At 41.4% G+C, this 17,119-nt stretch overlaps 1 protein-coding gene across 1 annotated transcript in view; it reads left to right on the top strand.

Annotated features, from left to right (window-relative positions):
- adgrv1 (adhesion G protein-coupled receptor V1) overlaps window positions 1–17,119 on the top strand; it is a 385,526-nt gene that overhangs the window by 159,389 nt on the left and 209,018 nt on the right. Inside the window, exons 50-54 of the mRNA XM_078397039.1 lie at window positions 176–298; window positions 1,088–1,310; window positions 9,438–9,642; window positions 11,235–11,381; window positions 16,694–16,949. Of these exons, the coding sequence (XP_078253165.1) occupies window positions 176–298; window positions 1,088–1,310; window positions 9,438–9,642; window positions 11,235–11,381; window positions 16,694–16,949 (954 nt within the window). The remainder of the gene's footprint in view (window positions 1–175; window positions 299–1,087; window positions 1,311–9,437; window positions 9,643–11,234; window positions 11,382–16,693; window positions 16,950–17,119) is intronic.

Below are 17,119 nucleotides of genomic sequence, written 5' to 3'. Positions count from 1 at the left end.
TTCCTTGGCCAATTCTGTATAGATATAAATTTTGTTAGAAATAATCTAATTTTGAACTCTGAGATAGATTTTATTAAATCGTGCTCTTCCATTATTTATTGTATTTCTTTTTGGGGATGACAGTTTATCTGTGCACCAATGCATTAACTAAGCTCGCATTTATTATGCTTTACAGGCAACCGTACTACTTGCTCTGTGTACTTTTGGAAGACCGGGCAGCCCTTTTTAAATCTGGTCCAGTCTATTCCTGTTAACACTGTGAGAAACATCCACCTTTTTACACCTCCTTCTGGCTTTGGTAAGGTTGCAGAATTGAACACATCACACCACCAGGTGTAACATGCAAATCTTTATGACAAATAAATGGTGTGCAGAAAGATGAGCTCTTAAAACTTCCAATTACTTTGTATCATTTATATGATTGAAACTTAATTTTTAACGATTTGAAATTATTGCAAAGTTGATTGCTCTCTGTGCCATTTCTCATCACCAAACTCAAAGGTTCGGATTAGGCACCACTCAGGGAAGATGAAGATAAAGTTAGACTGCAGTTTGCTTTTGTCGATCTGTCCAACTGCATACCATATACTTCTGCAATTGCCTCTGCAATGAATGTCACATAAACATCTATCCGTATGATCAAATGACTTATGTACATAATCCTTGTGTGCATTCATATTTTTGTGTAATTAATTTGCTAGTTATCTCAGTGGTGTCATTTGGGATTGGATTTGCAGGAAGTGTAGTCCTCCAGTAGTGATCATTTATGAATGGTATGTTTACCTCTGGAAATGTAGTGCTGGAGATACAACAGACTGATCTCCCTCCACCAGACCATTAAAAAAAATATCTACAATAAGTGCTTTTGATATAAAATATTCCATTAACTATTATGGAGTGATCACATTGAATGGTGGTGCTGGCTCGAAGGGCCAAATGGCCTACTCCTGCACCTATTGTCTATTGAAATCTGCCTTATGTTGTACATAATAAAAGGTCTATTGCAATCCAAATATATAGACATAGATGATGTTTTATTTCTGATAAGAGCATATTTTGCAAATATTAATTGTCGAATTTCTTTCAGTTCATCTCCTGTTGAATAGTGAAAACAAGTCAAATCTCTACACATGGAACACAGTGAGCAACCAATTTACATCGGTGGTGAAACTCCCACCATCAAATCATATGGTTTCTGTCATTGCTCCTTCGCGTAATGGAACCAAAACCCTCATTGCCTCAGTGGGCAATTTACATTCCTTGATCTATGAGCTGGCTTCTGTTTCTAATGAATCAGATTTCATTCCAGGGTAAGAACTTTTGAACTACAATTTCATTTGCAGAGGGCGCCCGGGGTCGGTCCTGAGTCTCTGGCGCTGTGGGGTGGCGGCGCTGTCACAATGTCTTAGTCTTTGTAAAGTGGGAGGAAAGATAGAACCACTACAGTAGTTATGTGGGAGAAAGATAGAACCACTGCGGTAGTTCTATCCGACACGGAATAATCCCTTGTGTGTAGCATAGAACTAGTGTAAGGGGGATCGCAAATCATAGAGACATACAGCATGGAAACAGGCCCTTCAGCCCAACTTGCTGATGGTGACCAACATGCCCCATCTACACTAGTCCCACCCGCCTGCATTTGGCCTATATCCCCCTAAATCTGCCCTATCCATGTACCTGTCCAAATGTGCTCAGCACGGGTCTCGGTGTTTCTACACGGTATCTCAAAGCAAAACTAAGTTAAAATGATTAAAAAACATTATTCAAATGTGTAATTCTCAAAAGCACTCCAAAAGCTTTCATTAATCCAGCAGTAAGGGCAAGGAGAAGAAACAAGAGCAACATCAAGTTACTGTACCTGCAAGAATCGCTCCATCCACCGAGTGGTCATTCGTGAAACAATCTTGGATGCAATAGATTTGGCCCATTAATACTCAATTCTGTTATGAACAGGTCCATTACTGCAAAGGTTTACTGTACTGCATTTCTGGGTGAAGGCCTAGAACATTAAGATATCAGAGGGTTAATGAGGTGTTGCATTTGATGTATATGGACTAAATATTTTCTGCTGTTATCAGACCACTGAATGGTCCTCCTGTAAGCTAAGGTGTAGTACATCTTCCAACCTACTTCACTTTGGACTTTTTCCTCTGTAACTGTAATGTCACCATCCTGTAAAATGGTGGCCTGCACTCTGGTATCTTTCTCATTGCACTCTTTTGTATTTGTGTATGGGTTGTAGTACTCGGGGAGGGTATGATTTGATTTGATTCGATAGCATGCAAACATCAGCTTTTCACTACATTTCAATACATGTGACAATAATACACCAATACCAAAGGGCATTTGGTAAAGTGCCGCGTAATAACTTCTCAGAAATATAAAATCCCATGGAATCAAAAGGAGAAATTAACATGAATGAGAAACTGCTTTGGTGATAGAAAAAGCAGAATTGTGGTTAATGATTAGTATTTAATTAATGTTGACCATTATAGATCCATGCCAGGACACTACTGTTTTTCATGATTTGTACAAAGTACTTGTGTTGGGATGTACAGGCTTAATTTCAAAATTACAGATGACATTGAACATGGAAGTATAGTAAACAACGAGGAAAATAGCGCGAGACTTAGAGATGACTCAGATAGAACTGGCAGACAAGTGGCAGAAGAAATTTAACATAGAAAATTATACCTTGCGCAGGGTAAATTGATTTATCACAGTAAGAAGAAGAAAGGCAATATAATATGACGGAGTATAATTCTAAATGGGGTCCAGAAATAAAGGCACCTTTCTGTATACAAGCATTAATCTTTGATGGTGGCAGAGCAGGTTGAGAAATTGAGGTTAAAAAAAAACCCTGTGATCCCGTGCTTCTCTTAGTATACAAATGTAACAGCGAAAATACATTTTTTAGAAAACCATGAGTATTGTATCCTATTCTGATCAGCACATTTTAAGGATGCAAAGACCTTGGAGAATTTGCAATGAAAGTTTACTGGAATGATTCCAGGGACAAATAGCTTGCATTACAGGGAAAGGCTGGAGAAGCAGGGTTGTTCTCTGAAGAGGAGGGAAAGTTGGAAGAAATGTGACAATGTAGGTTCAAGGCAGTAAGGAGAAAAAACTATTGTAATAATCACAGGGTTCTCTGGGTTTAAGCAAAATAAAGCGAGGAAAATATTTTTTAATGCCTTGAGTTTTGAGCTTTGGAATATATTGTGATCACGAGGGGTAGGCTGATTCAATAGAGCTTTCAAAGGGGAATTGGATAAATACTAGGAAAAAAACCTATTCAGAGTAGTTGGGGGAAGTGCAGGGGAGTGGTATTCTGCCATTGAAGGACTGAAGGGTTACTCTTCTAAGATTCAGTCAATGAATCTTAGAATTAGGGGAGTCTGCAATCACAGTAAAACTTGATACCGCTGCTGCCTGCTGCTCAATTCAAGGAGAAGGCGAAAAGTTGTCTCCCTAGGAGGGGAGCGTTGGTGACATTTCTAACCTACTCTGCAAATTGAGACAGGCTGCTGATATCCTTAGCACTCGCCTGCAAAGATCGAAAGGCAATGAAATTGAGAGGCTTATTCACCTTTGTGCCAATGTCCAAGTGATCTTGAGATATCTATGGTCATTGCAAATTGCAAATTTCACCCCCATTGTTTCTGAAACAGTATCTCCAAAAACAATTGTTTCTCATCAAGGAGCTGTTGAAAAACTACTTGAATGCATGGAGAGCAGCATCCTCATCATCTCCTTTCTGTCCGATTCTAGGAAAATTGACAAGGGAGAGTCAGTGGATGTGGTGTACCTCGACTTTCAGAAAGCCTTCGACAAGGTCCCACATAGGAGATTAGTGGGCAAAATTAGGGCACATGGTATTGGGGGTAGGGTACTGACATGGATAGAAAATTGGTTAACAGACAGAAAGCAAAGAGTGGGGATAAATGGGTCCCTTTCGGAATGGCAGGCAGTGACCAGTGGGGTACCACAAGGTTCGGTGCTGGGACCCCAGCTATTTACGATATACATTAATGACTTAGACGGAGGGATTAAAAGTACCATTAGCAAATTTGCAGATGATACTAAGTTGGGGGGTAGTGTGAATTGTGAGGAAGATGCAATAAGGCTGCAGGGTGACCTGGACAGGTTGTGTGAGTGGGCGGATACATGGCAGATGCAGTTTAATGTAGATAAGTGTGAGGTTATTCACTTTGGAAGTAAGAATAGAAAGGCAGATTATTATCTGAATGGTGTCAAGTTAGGAGGAGGGGGAGTTCAACGAGATCTGGGTGTCCTAGTGCATCAGTCAATGAAAGGAAGCATGCAGGTTCAGCAGGCAGTGAAGAAAGCCAATGGAATGTTGGCCTTCGTAACAAGAGGAGTTGAGTATAGGAGCAAAGAGGTCCTTCTACAGTTGTACCGGGCCCTGGTGAGACCGCACCTGGAGTACTGTGTGCAGTTTTGGTCTCCAAATTTGAGGAAGGATATTCTTGCTATGGAGGGCGTGCAGCGTAGGTTCACTAGATTAATTCCCGGAATGGCGGGACTGTCGTATGTTGAAAGGCTGGAGCGATTGGGCTTGTATACACTGGAATTTAGAAGGATGAGGGGGGATCTTATTGAAACATATAAGATAATTAGGGGATTGGACACATTAGAGGCAGATAACATGTTCCCAATGTTGGGGGAGTCCAGAACAAGGGGCCACAGTTTGAGAATAAGGGGTAGGCCATTTAGAACGGAGATGAGGAAGAACTTTTTCAGTCAGAGGGTGGTGAAGGTGTGGAATTCTCTGCCTCAGAAGGCAGTGGAGGCCAGTTCGTTGGATGCTTTCAAGAGAGAGCTGGATAGAGCTCTTAAGGATAGCGGAGTGAGGGGGTATGGGGAGAAGGCAGGAACGGGGTACTGATTGATAGTGATCAGCCATGATCGCATTGAATGGCGGTGCTGGCTCGAAGGGCTGAATGGCCTACTCCTGCACCTATTGTCTATTGTCTATTAACTGGGAGGTTGTCTGTCTGTGGGCTCTTTCTTCTTCCCTCTCATATTACCCTCTCTGGCAGCCCATTGTACATACACACACCACCCTCTGAGTGAAACGTTGAGCTAGGGGCAGCTGGTTGAGACCTGTACAGATGATATTCTTAATGCCAGCCACAGGACTCTGTGAAGACTTTGCAGATTTTGACTAATTCTCATGATAGCAATTGCTGAGTTTCCCTCTAGCCAATTGTGAGGTGGTAGCTCTTCTACTAAATGCTTGGCACTTAGTGCAGTCTGACAACACTGGTGCCAACCAGTTCGGTTTGAGGTGTGATGTAATGGTAAGCCCACCCTGTATAATCCTCGATATACTAACAAAATACCTCATCATTTGCAAATCAATTTACCGGATGACATAAACTTTTTTAAAAAGAGCCCTGGAGTAACTTAGTGCGTTATGGCAGCATCTGTGGAATACATGCATAAGGGAAGTTTCGGATTAAAACCCACTGAGTTGCTCCAGCACTCTGTGCTTCTTATTTGTAAACTAGCATCTGCAGTTCCTTGTGTCATCCGATGGCATAAGTTGGGCTGAAAATGCTTGTTTGCAACTTGAGAATGAATACAGATGCAAGTTAGTCTTGCAACACCTAAGCAGCAGATGTTACTGTGTATAATCTAATTTTGCAGGTATGTATGCCCAAGGATTAAATTATGAGGAGAGTTGTATTGTCTGAAATTTTGATGATTAAGAGTTATCATGTGAGGGCAACAGTACCAGTTACTTTTAGAATCTAGATAGAGGAATCATGGCCTGAATATTCATACCAGTCCTTACAGGAGTAAAGTTAATGCAAGGGCAAATCATGTTTGAAGCTCTTTTCTGCAAGAGGCAAATGATGCCCAGTAATTGGTAATGATAAATTGAATAAATTTTATTAGCCAAGTATGTTTACACACAAGGAATTTGCCTTAGTGCTTTGCTCACAAGTAACAACACGATATCCAGTAAACAATTAAGAATAAAACATTATAATTTAAACATGTGAAGAATGAAATAAAATACCAGATGAATAGGTTATATAACCAGTTATTAATTGGTATGGGGCAAAAATCTGTTTCTGGAGTAAGGTTAATGATATTGGGTCTGTGGTAGATGTCAGTCACTAGTCTGTCTCCTGTGATGGAGATGGTGAGGTCCAGAAACAGGAGGGAGATGTCGGAGATAGTCCAAATATATTTAAGGGCAGGATTGAAATTGGAAGTGAAGTGTATGAAGTCAGTGAGTTCTGCATGGGTACAAGAGGCAGCACCAATGCAGTCGTCGATGTAGCGGAGGTAGAGTTCGGGGATGGGGCTAGTGTACATCCGGAACAGGGATTGTTCGACGTACCCGACAAAGAGGCATGCATAGCTAGGGCCCATGCGAGTGCCCATAGCTACGCCTCTGGTTTGGAGGAAGTGGGAGGAGTCGAAGGAGAAGTTGTTAAGTGTTAGTAGATGGGGATTGGCTGGTTCTACGGTCGAGGAAGAAACGGAGGGCTTCAAGACCATCGTTGTGGGGGATGGAAGTGTAGACTGAACATCCATGGTAAAGATGAGGGAGTGGGGGCCTGGAAACCGGAAGTTATCGAGGAGATGGAGAGCAAGTGAGGTGTCTTGGACGTAGATGGGGAGGGATTTGACCGGGGGGATAGGATGGAGTCGAGGTAGGTGGAAATAAGTTCGGTGGGACATGAGCAGGCAGAGACAATGGGTCTGCCGGGACAGTTCTGTTTATGGATTTTAGGTAGGAGGTAAAATCGGGCCTTGTGGGGCTGGGGAACTATAAGTTTGGAGGCATTAGAGGGTAGATCGCCGGAAATGGTGAGGTCCATGATGGTGCTGATGATAAAGGTCTGGTGTTTGTTGGTGGGATCATGGTCCAAGGATAAGTAAGAAGAGGTGTCATGGAGTTGTCGTCTGGCCTCAGTCCGGTAGAGGTCAGCACGCCAGACTACCACAGCACCTCCCTTGTCAGCGGGTTTGATGACTAAGTCAGGGTTTGTTGCAGAGTGAGTGGAGGGCTGCATGTTCAGGAGGGGAGAGGTTAGAGTTAGTCAGGGGAGTGGAGAATTTGAGGCAGTTAACATCCCGCCGGCAGTTGGAGATGAAAAGTTCTAGTGAGGGTAGTTGGCCAACCGGGGGGGTCCAAGAGGAGGGGGTCTGTTGGAGACGGGAGAAGGGGTCATCATTGGGGAATGAGGACTCCTTCCCAAAGGTTAATGATATGTTCATATCGGGACAGAATTTGGCCCATCAAGTCCACTCCGCCATTCAATCATGGCTGATCTATCTTACCCTCTCAACTCCATTCTCCTGACTTCTCCCCATGACCCCTGACACCCGTACTGATCAAGAATCTGTCAATCCCCGCCTTACAAACATCCATTGACTTGGCCTCCACAGCCGTCTGTGGCAATTAATTTCATAGATTCGCCACTCTCTGACGAAAGCAATTCCTCCTCAACTATGATCTCCTGGAGTAGCAAAATGATTTGAGCTCCTGAGTATTCGACTCCTATTCTTTTCTTCATTTTATTATTTCCTCTCCTTCCCCTCAACTCTTTGTCCTACAATTGACAGCTGGGCCTTCAGCTATTTAAACTCCAACTGTAATATTACCATTTTGAACCCATTGTCTCTTTTCCTTCTACTCCTTTATAGATTTTCAATTTATGATAAATAAATAAATTTAATGACAAATTTCTTTAATTTGAAGTTCTTTTCTCAGTGGTCCATTGAAATCCAAGATAATGAATGAACAAAACTTTCTTTATCTTCTTAAATAGGTTGTTGGTTTTCCGATTTTGACTTGTGACTTAACGGTCTCTGTCAGAGAGTTATGGGTTCGAGCCCAAGATACAAACCTGAGCACAAAATCTAGGCACTGCTTCAATACAGTACTGAAACAATCTTTAGAGTTAAAATGTCAATGCTAAAAAGATGTATTAAAACCCTATGGTCCTATTTAGCAATGGTGGGGGATTTCTTCCTGATATACTGCCAAAATGTAATGAACGTTATCACCAATATAACATTGTAATTAAGTGGCACCATACATCAGTTTGGCTGTCAAGTCCTTTGAAAAATTCCAAGGTCATAACACATGGGTATGCATGCATGTGTTTCTCAGCTTCGGGCCTATTGATATAATCATCATGTCAGAGTAGATTTATTTTTAATTTCAATGCATTTTCCATGGCAATTAACAATTAACAATTATTTATGTAGTTCTTTATTTATAATTAAACTATAAAATATTCATTGTTTGCTAATTATCAGTTTGGTTTACCAGTGTGTTCTTGTGTCTTGTGTTAAACGGTTCTTTCCTCACTCAAGGTCCTGAGTAAATAATAAAGGCAGACATTGTAGTGATGAAAATGAGTTATCGTTAGAATGTTGGAGTTGCTGTTTTTATTCAGACGGAATTCATATTTATTCATAACAATGTTTAAAAATCATATGACCATATTTGAAGATTTACAGGGAGTCTTATCGATCCACTAAATATTGATCCCTCACGGTGGCAAAGCGGTAGAGTTGCTGCTTTACAGCACTAAATGCCAAAGATCCGGGTTCGATCCGACTATGGGTGCTTGTCTGTATGGAGTTTGTACATTCTCCCTGTGGCCACGTGGGTTTTCTCCGGGTCCTCCGGTTTCTTCTCACACTCCAAAGACATACAGGTTTTTTGCGGACGTAAAATTTGAATTGTCCCTAGTCTGTGTAGGATAGTGCTAATGTGCGGGGATTGCTGGTCGGTGCGGACTTGATGGGCTGAAAGGCCTGTTTCTGCGCTGTATCTCCAAACTAAACTATGCTGCACTAAACTTAACTAGCATCATGAAAACCACCTATTTATTTAACTTGTTGGTGGTGGAGCCTTGCCGCGTGTAAATTGCCTGCTGTGCGGTCCACTAGATGATGACTGCACTGGATAAGTAAGTCTTTGCTTCCGATTGAACGCTTGAAAACATTGAAAACTAATTTGTTATTGTCGGAATAGTTGAAAAGTTTATACAGTCACACACAAGATGAACAAATGTACAAAACAAAGGAAATGCACTGGTGGTGTGTGTAGGAAGGAACTGCAGATGCTGGTTTAAACAGAAGATAGACACAAAAAGCTGGAGTAATTCAGCGGGACTGGCAGCATCTCTGGAGAGAAGGAATAGGTGATGTTTTGGGTTGAGACCCTCTTCAGACTAGTCAGGGGAAAGGGAAATGAGTGATGCATCGAGTCGAAGAGCAGAAGGAATCACAGAGGGGGAGCACCGAGAAAAGATGGGGTGGGGGGAAAGCAGAACAACAGGACGAACTGGAAAATGGCAACGTAATTATATTAAAATTATAATAGCATGCTACTGTTCATGTAAATAATAATTGATCATTACAATTCTTTAAATTGTTAGGTTTGAAGAGCTCATTTTCGAACCTGGGGACAAGGAAGCTGTGATTGCAGTAAATATTCTTGATGATGAAATGCCGGAAGATGCTGAATTTTTTACAGTCAGACTCATAAATGCGAAAGGTGGAGCTGAGATTGGTTTTAATGATCGTGTGACTATAGTGATCCAAGCAAATGATGATGCCCATGGAATAGTCGGCTTTGCGCAGGTAAATGCAATTTCTTTTTTTAATATTGTAAATAAATGAAGGCATTTTACATATTAAAAGTTCTTTGTTTGGGGTGTTAAGAATGAAAAGGTTCATTGTTTGATGCAAGTGAACGTGATTCCAATATTACTGATAGGGCAGTATTTCTTCAAATATATATGTATAAAACATAAAAAAGATATTGGTGTTTAAAACCATTTAAAAGATAATCTACCTTTTCACCACATTATATATATATATATATACATATATATATCTACATATCTATATATATAAACATAGCACAAAAAGTAAGGAAATTTGTGTTTGGTAGATTATTTCTTTGTTGTATCAATGCTTCTTGGCAATAAATCTTATACCGTTGGAAAGCCTGTTTATTTCCCTTTTAAATGGTGCCACATTTGTAAGGAACATGCATTTGTGGGATGAGCAGCAGAGCTGAGTATGTGGGTTGCGCCCATGAAAAATCTGCCAAATCTCTGCCAATGTCAAACAGCTTATTCTGCCATTGACTCTTGTTCGGTGTTGTTTGGTGGATTGGACGATTGAAGTCTGAAGAAACAAGACATATTGGCAATTTAACAATTTATTCATTTAATAAACAGGAGCCTCAGTAGTGTGTGGAAGAACCATACACAGCCACAACAGCCTGGCACCTCCTCCTCATGCTGGTCACCAGCCTGGTCACACACTGTTGTGGGATGGCATCCCATTCTTCAACCAGCATTTGTCGCAAGTCAGCCAACGTGGTTGTGTTGGTCACTCTGGCACGAACAGCACGCCCAAGCTGATCCCACAAGTGTTCAATGGGGTTGAGGTCAGTACTGCTGGCAGGCCATTCCATCCTCTCCACTCCCAAATTCTGGAGGTAGTCTCTGAGAAACCCTGCTCTGTGGGGGCGAGCATTGTCATCTTGGAGGATAGAGTTCGATCCCAGACTGTGGAGATATGGGATTGCCACTGGTTGCAGAATCTCATCTCGATATCTCTCTGCATTGAGATTGCCTCCAATGATGACAAGCCTCGTTTTTCCAGTGAGCGAGATGCCGCCCCACACCATCACACTGCCTCCACCAAAAGATGTTACTCTATCAGGCACCTGATTGTCAGCACCTGGGGGTACCAGAAGCTCAAAACAAGAGTCAATAGCAACAGCAGAATAAGCTGTTTGGCATTGGCAGAGAAGATTTGGCAAATTTTTCATGGGCGCAACCCATATACTCAGCTCTGCTGCTCATCCCACAAATGCATGTTCCTTACAAATGTGGCACCATTTAAAAGGGAAATAAACAGGCTTTCCAACGGTATAAGATTTATTGCCAAGAAGCATTGTTACAACAAACAAATAATCTACCAAACACAAATTTCCTTACTTTTTGTGCTATGTTTATATATATATATATATATCTACATACACACACACACACACATATATATATATATATATATATATATATATATACATACACATATATATAATGAAAAAGTAGATATCTTTTATATGTGAATCTATCTGTGTATATCACCATAAACGACACTGAATTTAAAAGCAAAGCCACATCAAAAACTAAAAACGTATTTTGCTTCGCCAGAGTTCCTTATCCAAGCAAGTGGAAGAATTAGAACAAGACAGTAAGGTCACTCTGAGTGTTGAACGGCTTCGAGGAACGCACAGAGCTCTCACTGTGCATTGGGTAGCCAATGGAAATGTCAATGATATCTTTCCAACTTCGGGAATGGTATGGATGTCTTATTTTACTTTATGTTCCAAAAATTATGTTATAAGCGAATCATTTTTAAAGTCACATTTATTGTCATGAATATGGATAAATACGGGTACATTGAAAATTTATGCTCACGGCATCATTACAAGGAATAGACTTGGAAATTCACACAAAAATAAATTATAGTACTCATAAATGTCACTAAATGTCGCTAAATTTCTGCAAGACTGCCAAAGAACAACACATTAGTGCAAGAGCATTTTTGGGGGGAAAACGTCTATGGTAATGCAAGAGGTGTGCCACAGTGTTCTTTGTCAAGGTAGGATTAGGGTGGATTTGGGTTGGAAGGGTTGAATGAATCAAGGAGTTGTGGAGGGAGCAGTCTCTACGGAAGGCGGAAAGGGATGAAGATGTAACGGGTTGTGAGAATACACTGGAGGTGACGGGAACGTCAGAGGAGGAGTTGGAGGAGGAGGCTTGTGGGGTGATAGGTGAGGACTGAGGAACTATCCTTGTTTCGTCTTTGTTGCGGGGGGGGGGGGGGGGGGGGGGGGATGAACACCAGAACTAAGGGACACGGAGGAGATGATAATTTGAGGGATGAGTCAGTGTGTTGATGAGGCCCTGGGGTTAATATCAGACTGCATTTTCATAAATGAAGAGAGTGCTCCAAAAGGTAAAAGCCCATGGGACCCAGGCGAATTTGGTAAATTAGATTTGATAAATTGGATTTGAAAGTAACTTGGTGCTAGGTGGCAGTTGGTGAAGGATTTATTTTCTCCGATTGGAACTTTGTGTTGGGATCTTTTCTCCAAGGAACTAGTGTTGGGATCTTTGCTATTTATTGTGTATATTATTGCTCTGGATGTGTATATAAGAATAAAAATAGAAAATGCTCAAAACACTCAGCAGGTCAGGCAGCACCTATCGAAAGAACCAGAGTTAATGTTTCAGGTCAATACCCATTGAAAGAACTCTGAAAAAGGGAACATATGTTCGTTTTAAGTTGCAGAGAGGGTGTGGGAGAAATGGAGAGGCCAAAGGAATCAGTCAGAGAGAACAAACTTTAATAAAAGTTGGAGAATGAGAACACAAACAAAGGAATGTCAAAGTTGTAAAGCTGCTGGACATGTCCAGCAGGTCGGGTTGTTTTAATGGAGAGAGGAAAGTTGAGCCAATATCACAGATGGAAGTCTTGCAACAGAATTGAACAATTCATAGACGGACAGAGAAAGCGAGTCATCTAACGCCGTAGAACTTGTAGAGTTTGATATTGAGTGCGGAAGACTGCATTATATTGAGTGCGGAAGACTGCATTTTATTGAGTGCGGAAGACTGCATTATATTGAGTGCGGAAGACTGCATTATATTCAGATGGCCGATGTTCCTCAATTTTATTACTGTGCAGGATGCCACAGACCGATAGATCAGAGTGTGGTTGAGAACTGGAGTGGTGGGCAACAGGACGATCAGTCGGTAACATTGGCAGAATCCTGAAAAATGTAAGCTGATGCATTTGGAGAACTAATAAAGTTAGGACGTAAACAATTAACGTTGGAACCCCAGGTAGCACTGGATCAGAGGATCCTCGATGGACATATCCAAGGATCCCTGAAGGCAGCAATGAAGGTAGATAGGGTGATTAAAAAGACATATTGGATGCATCCCTTTGTTCGCCAGGGAAGATGGTAAAATATATTAGGTGAATTAAAGTACAAATAGTTAAACCCTAATTCGAGCACAGGTGAGGTGTTGTGTGCATGAATAGAATGCTGTGATTATACTGGAGAGTATGCAGTAAAGATTCAGGATGTGCATGTGCTGGAGCACTTCAGCAGTGAGGAGAGATTGGATGGTCTGGGTTTGTTCTCCTTGGAGTGAAATAAGCTGGGAGAGGTTCTGATTCGGAGAGGATTTAAGGAAGAATTTTCTTTTAAGCCAGAAGGCGGTTAGCCTCTGGAATTCACTGCCCGAGAGGGAGGTTGAGGTAAATCACTTCCATTACTTTCAGGTTCTTTCTGATGTGAGTAATTAATATAGAACAAAATGGGCCAGATCTTGCTGGCATGGTTCCCCCACCTAGTTTCACGTATAAGGACCATCACCCCTCCTATGAATACATAAATAACTGAAAACATTCAATTGAAAAAGCATTAAAACAATGTAATCTACCTTCCTATTTGGCTTCCAATTTTTGCCCTACTATTGCTATTAACGAGGTCTCATATCCAGGGTAGACACAAATTGCTGGAGTACCTCAGTGGGATAGGCAGCATCTCTGGAGAGAAGGAATGGATGACATTTCGGGTCGAGACCCTTCTTCAGACTGAAGAAGCATCTGCAGTTCTTTCCTACCTCTCATATCCAGGTACAGGGTATGAGGCCCCTACATCTCCAGTGCCACTCTATGGAGGCCAGTGGGAGAGACCAGTAGAATATATGGTCGGCCAAATGGCCTAGTTCCATTTCTAGTTATAGAAATATGCAGGCCCTGTGTGTAGGAAAGAACTGCAGACGCTGGTTTAAATCGAAGTTAGACACAAAAATCTGGAGTAACTCAGTGGGTCAGACAGAATCTCTGATGAAAAAGAATAGGTGACATTTCTGGTCAAAACCCTTCAATTTGAATAAGGGTCTCGATCTGAAACGTCACCTATTCTTTTTCTGTAGAGTTGCTGTCTGACCCACAGCTTTTTGTGTCTATCTTCAATATACAGACCCCTATTGGACTAAACTGGACTTTATCTTGCACTAAACATTATTCCCTTTATCATATATCTGTACACGGTGGATGACTTGGTTGTAATCATGTATGTTGTTTCTGCTGACTGGTTAGCACGCGACAAAAGTCTTTTGCTGTACCTCAGTACAACTGACAATAAACAAAACTAAACCAAATCCTATAATTTAACTGTTCTGGCCTTAACTATCCCCCATTTCCTCCCAAAACACACATCAGCCACGTATACGATACAACTTTATTTATCCCAGGAGGGAAATTGGTCTGGCAACAGTCATAAAATACAACAAGATACATGAAACATGAAATTAAAGTGACGAGTGGAAAGGATTGGGGATGTGCAAAGATTGGGGAGGGGTGGGGGGGGGGAGGGGAGTCAGTCTACCCCACGACAGAAGGGGGAGGAGTTGTACAATTTGATTGGCACAGGGAAAACGGATCTCCTGTGGTGTTCTGTACAACATCTTGGTAGGACCAGTCTGTTGTTGAACGTACTCCTCAGATTGACCAGTGTGTCATGAAGGGGGTGAGCTGTATTGTCCAAGATGCTCTGCAGTTTGAGGAGCATCCTCTCCTCCAAGACCATTTACCATGAATCTAACTTCATATTAAACTCTGTATCCAATTGCTCATAACAAATCCAAGCTGTCTCTCCATTATTACTCCATGCATTAATACTCCATGGATAGTTAATGTTTTTGGATTGTTGCATCTCAATACCTCTTCTGCACTTGTATTAGACTAACTTGCCTGTAATTGTCTGCTTTATCTTTCTCCTCCTTGAAAATGATTAAACCATTTCCAATAATGCAGCCTTCTGGCACATCTCTTGTACTGAGGGAGGGTTAGAATATTCCTTTTGTAATCATGGCTATACTCCATTTTTAAAACATGCAGTCGTAGAAAACACTTTGGAAAGTGTAGGGAAAAACCTGCAGATGCTGGTTTAAATCGAAGGTAGACACAAAATGTTGGAGTAACTCAGCGGGTCAGGCAGCATCTCGTGAGAGAAGGAATGGGTGACGTTTCGGGTCGAGACCCTTCTTCAAACTGATATTAGGGAATGGGCGGGACAAAGATAGAATGTAGTCGGAGACGAAGACTAGTGGGAGAACTGGGAACGGGGAGGGTATAGAGAGGGAAAGCAGGGACTATCTGAAGTATATCTGAAGACTGTCCAAAGTCCCTGCTTTCCCTCTCTATCACCTCCCCCTTCCCAGTTCTCCCACTAGTCTTCCTGTCTCCGACTACATTCTATTTTTGTCCCGCCCCCTCCCTTGACATCCGTCTGAAGAAGGGCCTCGGCCCAAAACGCCACCCATTCCTTCTCTCCCGAGATGCTGCCTGACCCGCTGAGTTTCTCCAGCATTTTGTGTCCACTTACACTTTGGAAAGTGTTGGACTGGAATCATTTTTTGTCACCACTAGAAAGCTCAGACAACCTTGTCTGAAGAGGCTCGTCTGGAAACATCACCCATTCCTTCTCTCCAGAGATGCTGCCTGTCCCGCTGAGTTACTCCAGCTTTTTGTGTCTATCTTCGGTTTATACCAGCATCTGCAGTTCATTCCTACGCAACCTTGTATTATTTGTTGGCTACATTAATTAGTTAAACTAAACTGATCTTCAAAGACCCTCCGAAAGTCAAGCTCATGTTCATTGATTCTGGATAATCCGAAACTTTTGCATCATATCCACCATGAACATTCTCTCCAGAGTAAATAATAATAATAATCTCTGCCTTGACAGCTAGATTTGCATACAAGACTCGGTCATGACCATATCAGAATTTTCCACAAACTTGCTCTTGGATTTGTGCTAAATCTGTCTGGCTATACTTAAAATCTTTGACCTTAATTGACTTTTCTTTGCAGCGGACGGTGTTTGCAGGACCCTTTCTTCCATCTTCAATTCCACTCCCATGTAGTGCTTCAGAATCTAAATATAATTGCATTGCATGCCATAATGTTTATTTCCTTTCCTGATCTTGTTTGTTTTTGTCCATATTAATCACCATTGCCAATTATCATTCCATTTTTGCGACGTTATTTGTATTTGGTTTGCATCCTTCTGCTTGAAATCACCTCCCCAAGGCACTGTCCCGCAAAATATGGTGTTGTGTGCAAAGTTCCTTTTATCTCCTCTCTCCAGATTATTTGTATTGATTATAAATAATATTAATTTTAATACTGACCCACCAGCGTGTTTCCCTATTCATGACTCAATGCCATATCAAAGCAGTTCAATTTGCTATCTCAATTGTGTGTTCACTGATGTAATAAGAAATTGCTTTTGCTGAAAAGTTTGCTCCTCCACTGGATTCTGACAAACCAAGTGAGATAAGATTTATTAATCCTCGATTTATGGAATGCTCATTTCAGATGCAAGTGAGGAGAAAGCAATCCCACTGGAACTTATCCACTTCAATCCCCTTACAAATGCTGGTCAACCAAATTATATATATTTTTTAATGAGTTTGTGAACAGACACAAAACATAAGATAGCATGGTTGAATTTAATAAATTGGTAGTTTTTCAATTAGTCTTCAAAATTTTATGCTTGTCATTAATCATTTGGCCAATTTTCCAGTTTACTTTTCCAGAGGGTCAAACACTCGCATCAGTTTTTCTTGTGGTGCAAGCTGATGATATACCCGAAGGAGCTGAGGTTGTAACCATAACACTTGTGAATGTCACCACCATGGGTGTGCCAGACCAAGCTAAAGGTGCTGTCATTGACACCAACAAGAAAATGGCCATCTTGACTGTTCTGCCCAATGACTCGCCTTATGGTGTGATTAGCTGGCACATGGACTCAGCCAACATCTCTCTGCGGGAACCTGAATGTAAGTTTTGTTTTGTGGCTGTTGGGGATTAATCACTTTGCTGCTTTCCTGACCCTTGTATATTAAGATCCTTGTTTATTTATACCTCTCATGGTACATTGGAAAATTAATATCAGGATTTTGACAAGAGTGCAAAAGTTCATTTGTAACAAGCTGTGAGAAAAAGGTTT

The sequence above is a fragment of the Rhinoraja longicauda genome, chromosome 3 (genome assembly GCF_053455715.1).
Source record: "Rhinoraja longicauda isolate Sanriku21f chromosome 3, sRhiLon1.1, whole genome shotgun sequence".
Classification (NCBI taxonomy): domain Eukaryota; kingdom Metazoa; phylum Chordata; class Chondrichthyes; order Rajiformes; family Arhynchobatidae; genus Rhinoraja; species Rhinoraja longicauda.
Note: the sequence above shows the minus strand (reverse complement) of the source record. Positions and strands in the feature narration are given on the sequence as shown.